Genomic DNA, 12,799 nt, shown 5'->3' with positions numbered 1-12,799 from the left:
TGCCCATGTGTTATCCCACCAAAGTTAAAGAAGAGCTTCTTTTCTTAACCAGGGCCGCCTGCAGATGTGGGTGGACATGTTTCCCAAAGATATGCCTCAACCTGGACCTCCTGTTGACATTTCACCAAGGCAGCCAAAAGGGTAAGTCAGCTGCAGCCTACCTTCAGGGGAAGAGACCATGGTGGCCGACTAAAAGATCATGACATTTGATCAATTACGTTGACTGTTGCATTGTAACATCGGTTACATGGATTAGTTGACACCTGTAATCACATCTCACTTTCCATCTGGCCATTTACTACAGGGGCGAGTGGTAGTAATGGTAGCGGGGGTGATGGTTGAAATGCTGGCCCCTGTTTTATGGAGGGGCTACTGCGCATAGGCATTCTACAACATTCTGAAAAACGTCAGCTAATAGAAGCAATTTCTGCTCAGAGAACTTCATGTCCTTAGTGATTCCAGCTGGGACACTCGGTTTTGATGGAACCAAGACCTTAAGTGTTGATATTTTTGATGTTGGTGAAGTTGAGGAAGCCCATTGACTCACAGCAATACCAGAATCCCATACACACCAGCTGACTCTGCTTTCAAGGTCTTCAGCCTAACGCTGCCTTCGCTTATCCCAGGTATGAATTGAGAGTAACCATCTGGAACACTGAAGATGTCATTTTAGAGGATGAGAATATCTTCACAGGACAAAAATCAAGTGATATTTACGTTAAAGGGTAAGGTCACCAACAAACTACATGCCCCCTTTTCTTCCCTTGCTCCTCTCTCTAACCCCTAACCAAACCTATGCGTCGTGGAAGGTACTCCACCCGTCTCTTACAGAAGGAGTTCATCTTACTCACCTTGTTAGATAAGGCCACTTCCTTTGTCAAATATCGTTTGGTCATTTTGCTAAGAATTATTACCTTATGAAAATATTTTTTGTGAGAAAATCTTATTATATAAACATCTCTTTCAGTTAAATGTTGGGTACCTAAGCTTTTTGAGTGGCATTCAGAATACCTTTAGACCTGAAGCAAGTAGAGAAGTGCAACTGACGAGAGATTCAGTGTTAGGAAGATTGTAAGACTAATGCAGAAGCTAAAAGTTGCACCTTAGCCTGTGCTAGTTCTACTAATAAGAAAGATGCCATCCTAGGACTCAGGAAACTACTCATTCCCTCTCTTTCTCTTTCTCTTCCCCCCTCCCTCCTTCCCTTCCTCTCTCTCTCTCTCTCTCTCTCTCTCTCTCTCTCTCTCTCTCTCGTCTTGGCTGTGACACAAATGCTCCCTTTGAGCCCCTAGTCATGGAGACAGATGAGGTGGTAGAGAATCAGAAGGAAAAGTGATTCAAACATGTCCCCTTGGATAAAACCCATCTCAGAAACAGTGAACTCATCTCAGTCTCCTTTTGGTATCTCTTTGCCTTCCCCAAACAAGGAAACTTCTTCTTCATTGGCTCCATTTCTAGTGTGCCATTGAATCCTGCCCATTTATCCTCCCAAACAGCCATCAGCACTGTCCATTTTCATCTATACCATCACCATAGTCTTTCCCTCCGTCATTTCTTGTTGAGGACACTGAAGTACCACGTGGATTGATCTGTCTGTACTCACTCTTGCCTCCTATAACTTGTTCTCTATGTTGAAACATGGGTTTTCTTTTCAGAACACAATTTGATCGCATCAGTCCTGTACTTTAAACCCTTTAATGACATCCTATTTTCTCTGGACGAAGATTCATATCCCTCATATGTCCTAAAATATCCCATCTAACTAGCCCCTCCTCTCTCTCTCCAGGCCCATCTCATTCTTCCTTGCTTTGTGCTCTCTAGTCATGCTGAGATTCTCTCCCTCGTCAGAATGTGCCACCACACCACGGGGCCCTTGTGCATCTCTCTCTGGTGACTTCTGTGCCGCCCCCCCATCTCTCCATCCCCTTCCCTCTGTGGCTGTAGCTCTATGAAGGCAAGGACCATCTCTGTGTGCTCCCATCACTCCTCTAGCAACTAGCTCACTCCTTGCCTTATAACAGAAACCACATATATATTGGTTGATTGAGCACCATCTTTACCTAAGTAATTGCATCCATACTCTAAGTGGTACCACTCCTCTGGGACGAAGAAGGTCTTTATCCTTCCCTGACCTGTGGGGAAGGGATGTCTGCTTTCAGAAAGCAAAGGGTTTGGAGTTATCAGTTAAAATTAAAAGCACCTAGTTTCTCAATGATTCACCAGGGATAAAGTACTAAAGGAAACTATATTAATAGTAGCTTACTCTATCCTGGGGATGGAGGAGGAAGAACAGATAAGAGGAAACCACATTCTATAAAATGTGGAGTGCACGAAGCATACGGCTATTACCTCTTATAATTCTTCAGAGCAACCCTATGAAGTACTGTCATTGCTTCCATTTTCCAGATGAAACAGAGGCACAGGGGGGTTGGAGAACTTATCAAGAGCTTTCCAGTTAGTAAAGGCAGAGCCAGGATTAGAATCCAGGTGGGTGCAGACAGGCTTCTACCCTCCATGCCATGTTGATGCAGGCCAGCTGGATTTTTGAGGCCCAGAACCAGAGGAGAGGGAGCCAATCACAGGCTGATAACACAAGCCTAAACCCAGTGGGTGCAGAGGTGGGACCCTCACAGGAAGCCCCAGGGGGAGAGGATACTCTGATTACACTTTCCCTTCACATTTCCTGAGTCTTCCCTCTTTACTGCATGGGGCTTCAGGGCCACCCCAGAACAGAAGACACCTTCCAAACCTGGCTTAGAATGAGAGTCTCGTTTCTCTCTTTTTTTTTTTTTTTTAAGATTTTTATTTATTTATTCAACAGAGACAGAGACAGCCAGCGAGAGAGGGAACACAAGCAGGGGGAGCGGGAGAGAAAGAAGCAGGCTCACAGCAGAAGAGCCTGATGTGGGGCTCGATCCCGTAACGCCAGGACCACGCCCTGAGCCAAAGGCAGACGCTTTAACCGCTGTGCCACCCAGGCGCCCCAATTGTTTCGTTTCTCTTTCAGACCCTTTGACTCCTATTTCTCTCTTTCAGACTCAATAGAAACTTCCATCTCAATCTAACTATATCATAATTTAAAAACTATGATCTGTGACCACATTGAAACTAGTTAAATCACTCCTGATTATACTGATGCGTGAATAATGTACTCAGGGACTCAGGGTGTGTAATTCTTTTTCTGTCTTTGTTCAGGTGGATAAAGGGTCTGGAGGATGACAAGCAGGAGACCGACGTGCATTACAACTCCCTGACTGGCGAGGGGAACTTCAACTGGCGCTTCCTGTTTCCGTTTCAGTATCTCCCAGCGGAGAAACAAATGGTCATTACCAAGAGGGAGAACATCTTTTCCTTAGAGAAGATGGAGTGTAAGACGCCAGCCGTGCTGGTGCTTCAGGTTTGGGATTTTGAAAGGCTGTCCTCGGATGACTTTCTGGGTAAGCCAGTGGCTTCATAAAGCTCACATTAATGTTAAGGGTTTTGTCCCAGTTTTTGGAGAGCTTGATTTGATGTATCTACAAGGATAATAATTTCAGTGATAGCAAAAAATTAGAAAGACTTCAAATAGCCATTAGTAGGGGATTGGTCGAATAGGTTACAGCTCATCCTTATGGTGGAAGATATGTTTTCAAACAGGCTTAAATTCATCTTTGCTCTACCACCAAGAAGCTGTTAAATTTTGAGCGAGTTACTAGTCCCCTATGTATCTCAGTTTCCTTCAGTTATAAATGGGGATAGTAATATTACATACCTCTGAGAGTGTTTGGAGAGTGTTTGGAGCTCTAAATTTGAAGTACAGCTTCAAATCTAATGTAATTTTAAAATATCATTTAATTTATTATAATTAAATATAAATTTCATAAAAATATAATTAATATAATTTAATGTGAAATTAATATAATTTAATAGATTTAATAATCTTAAAATATAATTTAAAACACACATAGTAAGCACTCAGTAAGTGATAGTCTTGCAGCCATTAAAAATATTCAAATATTTAATGAGTTGGATAGTTGTACAGGATTTATTAAGTGAAAAAGGAACGTAGAAAAAAAATCCCCTTTCCGCAAAATACATATTTATATGTATCAGAGGCAGAGATAGAGACAGGCAAAGAAACAATGACTGACAGAGGATAAGAATGAACGTGTAGGGCAGTGATCAACTATTGGGGGATGGAATTATGGAAACTTTTTCTATTAATTTCTGGTTTATGTACATGCTGGAAATGCTCACAGTTAACGAGTGTTCTGTAATAGGGAAAGGCTATTAAAGAGGGAGAGATAAAATACTCTTGTAGTATTATCTTATTTTCCATAATATTCACTCACGGAAAATACTTTGTTGAGAGCCCACTAAGGTGTTAGACAGTAGCTACAAAGACAGTAAGACTTACTCCCGCACCTGGAGGAGTTTAGTGGACTCAGAGGTAGGTGAGTTGAGGGAGGAGATTCTTTTTGGCGGATCCACGCTAAGACAGAGGAGAGCTCCGAGGACGGGCACATAATCCCCACGCACTCAGGGAATAGACAAGATGTCCAGCAGTGACAACACCCGAAACTAAGCCTTGGAAGTTATATATTGTAGCTCTGCCCTGTCTTCTACCTGCTACTACACTGGGGGCCTTGAGGGCACCAAACATGTCTTGGTAATATTTGTATCCCCCAAACCTAGTACATGCTAGTGATCCAATGTGGTGCTGTTGAACGACTAGTGAGTGAATGAATGAATGAATGAATGAACAGGTGGGTGAATGATTGGTGGTGATGGATACTAAAGCCCTTCCTTAACTATCAAAGGTATCTCTTCTTAGGCTCCCTGGAAATGAACCTCAATAGTTTCCCCCGAGCAGCCAAGTCTGCCAAAGCCTGCGATCTCACCAAGTTTGAAAATGCAAGTGAGGAGAGCAAGATCTCCATATTCCAGCAAAAGCGTGTGCGGGGCTGGTGGCCTTTTGCTAAAAGCAAGGAACTCACAGTAAGTGCCAGCTGTAGGAGACAGGGTGGGGGGGGGCAGACAGGGACCATCATGCTCTTTAAATGAGTCACGTTGTAAATATCAAGTGCCTTGAAGTGACAGAGCGCTTTAGGGCAAAGGTTCTGTGGAGAGGGAAGAATTTCGAAAACTTTATAAATGCATTAAGCTTCTGTATTGCAGCATACTTGATCTAATAGCTATGTCAGGTGGTTTTCTAACCTCTTAGCTTGAATTTATGCCCCTGGCATTATTTTTTTTCAACATTTCTTGAAATTATGCATTAAGTCTTGACTAATGTACAATTTTAATGGAACAAATTCATCCCTTCACCCTCAAATGCAGGACTCAATTTTAAAAGTGATCCAGACTTTTAAAACTTACTTGAGGGGGGGGCAGCAGGGAAAGCCATTTCTCCTTTTCCCTGCATTGCCAGCCTGGTCCACCGTGTGGAACATGCTGTGGGTCCTTAGTCCTTTCACAGGTATTGGGAAGGAAGTTCTGCAGGCTCCTTAGTGCCCCTCCGTAAGAGAGGGCAGATGACCCACGTGAGGGGCAGGGTTGAGAAAAGGGAGTGCATGGTGGCCCCTTTCCATGCTGCCTCCTCCTCTTGGTGGAGAGCGTGTTCTCCCCTCTGCTCCTGTGCCCAGTGGCAAAAGCACACCCAGGTTGGAACTATCTGGTCACACCTGGTTCTCTCTTGCTGCTGTAGGGGCCCAGTGTGTGTGAGGCACCTGACTGTCCTGACTCCATGGCATCTAGTTTTATTATATTTTCTGGAAGGTTTTCTCTTCCTGCCATTCTCAGTTGAACCTCTGGTGGGTGAGGTTGGGTCAAGAGAATGAGGCTGCAGGCCTCACGGGCTTAGCACATAACAGATGCTCAGTCAGTGAACTGATTGATGAATGGGTGAATTCAGCGATGAAGTCAGCATGGCCGGTACCTTCAACCAGCTCAGAGTCCAGTGAGAGACAGATGTGTCCACAACCCAGTGGAACATGCAATAGTCAAAGTATAAACGACACAGGGAAGGAAATGAGAGGAGGGAGGGAGCTGATTATCTCTGAGGCTGTTGAGGAGTCAAGCAGAGCATCGGTTTTTCAAGAGCAAAGGCTGATGAGAAGGCATTTGCTAGATGAAGAGGGTGGATACCTTGAGTAGAGGAACCACGACGAGCACAGCATGGAGGCATGAAGCCTCCCCGTGTGGAAGGCTGACTGGCCACTGGTCAGAACTGCGAGTGCAGCGTGAGGTCAGGACATGGGGACTGCCAAGTCCCAAAATCCAAATTCATGTCTTTTGATACAATTCCTGTTTTTAGAAAATCATCAACAGTAATTATGTATGCACGATTACATAATGGCCATCGTCATTTATTACATTTTTATAGCCCTTTAGAGTTCGCAAAATACGTTCAGACTTCTGTTATTTCATTTGATCCTAGGTGACTCTTTATTTTCTGTCACTTATTTCTTCATTTCATGCAACATCTATTTATTGAGCACCTATCAAGTGATAGGTCCTGGGAATAAAACATGACTGATAACAGACATGGGTCTCTGCCAGCATGGAGCCTACTTGCAGTCTAGCATCAAAGACAGACACACACATGTTGAAGAGTTCGGATTTTATCCGTGAGCAATGGGAAGCCACCGAATGGTCTCTAACAGGAAGTGAGGGGATCTGACTCAGACCGGAAACACAATCCCTCATTGCTTATGTGGACAATGAGTGGGAGAGGGTCACAATTGGAGAAGGAGAAGAACTAGGCAGAACTGTAGGAAGAAAATGATAAAAATGTGCCTGAAACATAAACCCAGAGAAGAGTCTCTTTTGAGAAGGACAGTTGGGTCACTTGTCAGATGCCCCTGAGTGGTCATAGAAGAAGCAGAGAAGTGTCCATTGGATTTAGCAACATGGAGATCACTGGTGACCTTTTGAAAAGCAGTATTGTAAAGGCCCGCGGCAGCACTGTCCCTAATAGCCCCAAAGTGGAAACATCCAAATGTCCGTCAACTGATAAATGCATAAACAAAAGATGATATATAGCCATACAGTGGAATATAATTTGGCCATAAGAAGGAATAAAGCTCTTTTTTTTTTTTAAGATTTTATTTATTTATTTGACACAGAGAGAGACAGCCAGCGAGAGAGGGAACACAAGCAGGGGGAGTAGGAGAGGAAGAAGCAGGCTCCCAGCAGAGGAGCCTGATGTGGGGCTCGATCCCAGGACCCTGGGATCACGCCCTGAATCGAAGGCAGATGCTTAACGACTGGGCCACCCAGGCACCCCAGGAATAAAGTTCTGATATAGGCTCCAACGTGGATGGACCTTGAAAACATTCAAGTGAAAGGAGCCAGTCACAAAAGACCGCATACTATATGATTCCATTGATAGGAAATGTCTAGAATTGGCAACTCCATAGAAAGTAGATGGGTGGTTGCCAGGGGCTGGAGGGAAGGGGAATGGGGAGTGACTGCTAACCAGTACAGGATTTCTTTTTGGAGTGATAAAAATGTTCTGGAATTAGACAGTGCTGATGACTGTACAACTTTGTGAATATACCACAGTCTATTTTATTGTGCACTTTCAAAGGTTGAACTTTACAGTATGGGAATTATATCTCAATATTTAAAAAGCATTGTTGGAGGAACGGTGAAGACAGACATAGGCTAGCATGCGCTGTGGAGCGAGTGGGGAATAAGTTAGCAGAGACAACATGTGTAGACACTGGAAGTCTTCACAATTCCATCTCTCCCTCCTCCCCCCAAACCGCACCAGCCAACGTCCTCAGCTACGCTCTGCCAACCACTCCCTGTTCCCTCCACACCCCTGCTCTTGTAGAGATTGGTACTTCTGCCTGGAATGCCTTGATTCCCTTCTTCTCTGGGAAATCTCCTCCTCCTTAAATATTTTGAGACTCTTTTCAGCAGTCACCTCCTCTGGGAAGCCTCCCTGATGCCCTAGGCTGGGATATGCTTGCTTGCCTTCGTACTTCCATAGCTCTCGTGACACTGATTTGGAATTGTCTGTATACGTCATGGTTCTTCTGAGTCCAGAGAGTGTGCTTTCTCTCTGTTCCTTTTCTGAATTTGTAGTGTCTCATGTGGTGTCTGGCACATAGTACATGCCCAGTGAATTTTTACTGAATGAGTCAACAATTAAGACATTGACCCTGTATGATGTGGTTTTTGAATATCATTGAGGTTCAGCGGGGTGGAGTCCAGAGCCTATGACCAAGAAAGAATTCTTGAGAGGTCTTTGGTGCAAAATAGTGGTTTATTAAAACATGGGGACAGGACCCGTGGGCAGAAAGAGCCACTGCCCCAGGTTGTGAGGGGTGGCTGATTATATACTCTGGGGTTGGGGGAGGTAAGGAAAAAGGGAGGTTTCAAGAAAGTACTTTCATATGTTAAAGAAGACTCACAGGCTACCAAGGCCTTGGCATTGTCAAGTTAAGGTTGTTTACCCCTCTTGTAAGGCATTAACATGAAGACAGTTGGGAACTTCCTGGAGGCTGCAGATTGTAAGGACATTTAATTGTATCTACATTTCCTTCTGGAAGCTAGGTTATTGATAGAAATGCTTTGTTCTTTTAGATCGCTAAGACATTGGTAAACTGAGGCAGGATCGTGGTCACTATAAGTTAACTGTTTCTTTGTCCTTTAGGGCAGCCAGGAGTGCCTGAGGAATGTCACATACGTCCCATGGGGGGGGTGCGGGGTGTCAGTTTCTGCTTTGTCCTCAGCTTGCCTTCTGTTCCCTCATCACCTACCATCGAAGAGATTTTATGATTTCCTTCTCTTTTTATTCAGTGTACTGACCACATAGGAAGTGTTCAACGAATAGTCTTTGAGAGCAAACACGTCAGCGCACATTTCTTTATAAGACTCAGTGTCCCAGTAGAAACCAGAGAACAACGTACCAAAGAAGTAAGAGAGAGGACAGGTGGATTTTCATGGTGAGAGGTTCCGAGGATGCAGACAGGTTGTGTGAGGACAAGTGGAGAAGGGATGAAGGGGCGTTTAGGCTGAGATAGTGTGTCCCCTAGCTGCACTGAGCGTTACTCAGCGGTTAAGACCGGGATGAAGGGGCATTTAGGCTGGGATAGTGTGTCCCCTAGCTGCACTGAGCGTTACTCAGCGGTTAAGACCGGGATGAAGGGGCGTTTAGGCTGGGATAGTGTGTCCCCTAGCTGCACTGAGCGTTACTCAGCGGTTAAGACCGGGATGAAGGGGCGTTTAGGCTGGGATAGTGTGCTCCCCTAGCTGCACTAAGCGTTACTCAGCGGTTAAGACCGGGATGAAGGGGTGTTTAGGCTGGGGTAGTGTGTCCCCTAGCTGCACTAAGCGTTACTCAGCGGTTAAGACCAAAGAATGTAGAAGCAGACAGCTTGGGTTTGAATCCTGTCCCCTCCAGAGTAGCTGTATGACCTGAGGCAAGTTACGTAACCTCTCTGTGCCTCAACTTCCATTATCTATAAAATGGGGATTGATAATATATACGTAACTCATGGGGTTTTAGCAAATAAATGAGTTAACATACATGAAGTGTTTAGAACCATGAAAAGAAAGGAAGCAGCTCAAATGCGATAGACTGTTTATTCAGAGCTGGCTATGACAAGAGAGTCAGCCACCATCATTCAGATTTGGGGCAGATTCAAAGACAGGGGAGTAGGGAGGCTTTCTAATGAAAAAAAGAGAAGATTTCAGGTTCGTTCTGATTGGAGGTTGTTGGCAGGCAGAGTAACTAGGAGGGGGGCATCCTTTGTGACTGGTTAAGGGAGAATACTGGGAGGGGGGACACAAAAATTAGGGAATCTGCCTCAAATAGGCAACTTGAAGCCAGGCACCCCCAGAAACTGGGAGGGAGGGGTGCTCACTCCCTGGATGTTTACATTGCGAAGAGATGGCTCCCAGGGCTTTGGGAAAGGTGGGTCCTGGGTGTTAAAGACAAAGGGCCTGTCTAGTAATCCAAAGGATTTATATGCACTTCAGAGAAACAAAAGGGCTTTCAAATTACATTTTCTGAAGTGACGCTCTTAGAAAAAGGAGAGGGATATCTCTTCCTTTGTTTTCCACAGGAAATGTTACACTCCTTGTTTTTAATTTGGGTTTGTCTTTACATATCCTGAGGGAAAATGAGAATTGACTTCATCCCTACCCACCAGGCAGCCCTGCAATCCCTGCTTTGGCCTGCAGTGGCAGGGGTCTGACCCAGCTGCCTCTCGACCCCTAAGGGAACGGGTAACCACACCGAGGAAGCCAAGCCCGTAGCCTTCTCCCAGGATGGCAGCCAGTTGGATGAGCCCCTGGGAGTCAAGTGGCATCATGGAAAACCTCAGTCAGGTCCCTGCCATCTCCAAGTCTCCGTTTCCGCGTCTGTAAAAGGAGTGGGTTGGACTGGGTGCCCCCAAGGTGCCTTTGCAGTGCGGACACCCGCTGCTTCCGAGCTCCCTCACCCCCCCTTCCTGAACCAGCCGTGGGGACGTCACCATCCTGTCCCAGGCACCAGCCGGCCAGCAGGGATTTGCTTAGGGCCACTGCCACGTGCCCTGGCTTATTTTTAAAGCTGCTTATCTGTACACGCAGGCCATGCAGTTTAGACATCCGGATCACAAAGCTCCTAGTGTGGAATGCGCCTGCGCTTAGAGTCAGTGAAAAACCGCTCCAGGTGGGATTCGGAAAGAACAGGTGCCCTTGGGACAAAAGGAATGTGGTGTGGAACAGGGGCTTTATGAGACACATTGCACTGTGCATTTTGTACATGTTACCCTCCTAAAAGCAACCTTTAAAGAAATCACTACTTTAGAAGGTGAAGATCAAGAAGTTTCTTACACAGGTGAATCCCATCAATTGACAGTTAAATAGCCCAGCTCAGTCTCAAGAACATCAACTAAAATTAAAAGGGAGGTTTCTGTGCTTCTGGTCTCATGTGAAAAACACCCGTCAGTGGCTACTGTGTCCACACACTCATCCACTAGGCTGTACAGGTCCAACAATGAATGAGACAGATTCCTGGCACCAGAAGTTCACAGCTTAGCTGAGGAGGTGGTAGACAGACCATCTAAACAGTATGTGGCGAATTCAGATGCTCTAGGAGCAGAGCGGGTATTCTCATGTGAAGATTATTTTAAGACAGAGTAGGTAATATACACTTACAGGAAATTCAAAAGACACAAGAGTGCAGAAGGAAAGCACCCACACGCACACCAGCCAAAGAAAGCTACTGCTCATGTTTGCGTTGTGCCCAATTTGTGTAGATTCTGGTTAATTTTACATAGTAGTGATCATTCCGTATTAAAAATAGTGCCTTTTTTTTTTGTTTGGGTTGGTGTTCTAATGAGCATTCCCCTACGTTATGGTATCAACGTTCTTATCAACTCTTTGTATTCTTGAAGTAGAAATGCCAGTTTAATCATTGTGTTTTTCCTCAACATTTATTCATTTAAAAAAGTTAAAATGTGGAAAGGTTGAAAGAATAGGGTAATGATCAACCACTTATCCACCACCTAGATTCAACACTTGTTAATATTTTGCTGTACTGGTTTTGTCTATATATGTGAGTATAGTCTCTCGCCCCCCCACGCCGCCCCGCAAACATACTTATTGGCTGAATCACTTAAGAGTAGATTGTAGACATCCCAACACTATACCCTATTTAAAACAAATCAACCGAGTAAATTTGAAGATCTAATTGGCTTTATTAAACAATTCATGAATAGGGCAGCATCCCATCTAGCAAGTAGAGGGGAACTCCCCCAAGTTAAACAAAAGGAAGATTTTTAAAGGCAGAGAGAGGGCATAAAGGAAGGAATTTATTAGCAAAGAATGCATTATTTGGGAAAGGTGCCCTCCTTAGAGGAGTGAAAGGGTGTCTATCAGTAAATTTACAGGTTGAAATTCCATATTGGCTGATTAAAGGTTAAATTCCTGGGGTGGGAGGCACTGCAGTTAGGGTAGGTATTAAGTCTTGGTTTGTTGACATGGGGCCTTAACCTAAGTAACTCCATCATGGGCCCCTGGTTTTCTTTTTAACAATTCCTGAATACTTCTGCATGCATGTCCTAAGAATATGGGCATCCTTTACATAACCACAGTGCCATCATCACATATATGAAGTTAATAACGATTACCTAATCTGATATCCATACCGTATTCATTTCTCCATCTAGAAGAAGGATACCCTATTACCCTCAAATGTATCTTATAGCTGTTTCTTTTTTCAAAACAAGATTCAGTCATAGTTCATGTGTTGCTTTTGGTTATTTTTGTCTCTTTGGTCTATTTTGTTTTAGAACTGTCTCCCACCATTTTTTCCCCCATGACAATACCTCTTTGATGAAACTGGCCTCCCCTCTCCAGTTGTTTTCTCATGATGTGGTTTATCTTATTCTCTAGACCCTGTATTTCTTGTGAACTAGAAGTTAGGTATAACAGCATTATCAGGATCAGGTTAAACATTTTTGGTAAGAATACTTAAGACCTGGGGCACCTGGGTGGCTCAGTCGTTAAGCGTCTGCCTTTGGCTCAGGGCGTGATCCCAGGGTCCTGGGATCGAGCCCCGCATCAGTCTCCCTGCTCTGCTGGGAGCCTGCTTCTTCCTCTCCTATTCCCCCTGCTTGTGTTCCCTTTCTTGCTGGTTGTCTCTCTCTCTCTCTCTCTGTCAAATAAATAAATAAATAAAATCTTAAAAAAAAAAAAAAAAGAATACTTAAGACCTGGTACTGTTTATTTCATACTGAATTAGGCCAGGAGGCACATGCCCTCAGATGGTCTCACTAGTAATGATGCTGTGTTTACTCACGTGATCATGCTGGTGACC

The 12,799-nt window shown here is 44.5% G+C and overlaps 1 protein-coding gene across 1 annotated transcript in view; it reads left to right on the top strand.

The window, feature by feature from the left end:
• FER1L6 (fer-1 like family member 6) overlaps positions 1-12,799 on the top strand; it is a 112,181-nt gene that overhangs the window by 92,573 nt on the left and 6,809 nt on the right. Inside the window, exons 35-38 of the mRNA XM_087864633.1 lie at positions 53-141; positions 627-725; positions 3,196-3,437; positions 4,814-4,977. Coding sequence (XP_087720759.1) covers positions 53-141; positions 627-725; positions 3,196-3,437; positions 4,814-4,977 — 594 coding nt within the window. The remainder of the gene's footprint in view (positions 1-52; positions 142-626; positions 726-3,195; positions 3,438-4,813; positions 4,978-12,799) is intronic.

The sequence above is a fragment of the Ursus americanus genome, chromosome 9 (assembly GCF_024610735.1).
Source record: "Ursus americanus isolate L20-20 chromosome 9, mUrsAme1.1.p, whole genome shotgun sequence".
Taxonomy (NCBI): domain Eukaryota; kingdom Metazoa; phylum Chordata; class Mammalia; order Carnivora; family Ursidae; genus Ursus; species Ursus americanus.
Note: the sequence above shows the minus strand (reverse complement) of the source record. Positions and strands in the feature narration are given on the sequence as shown.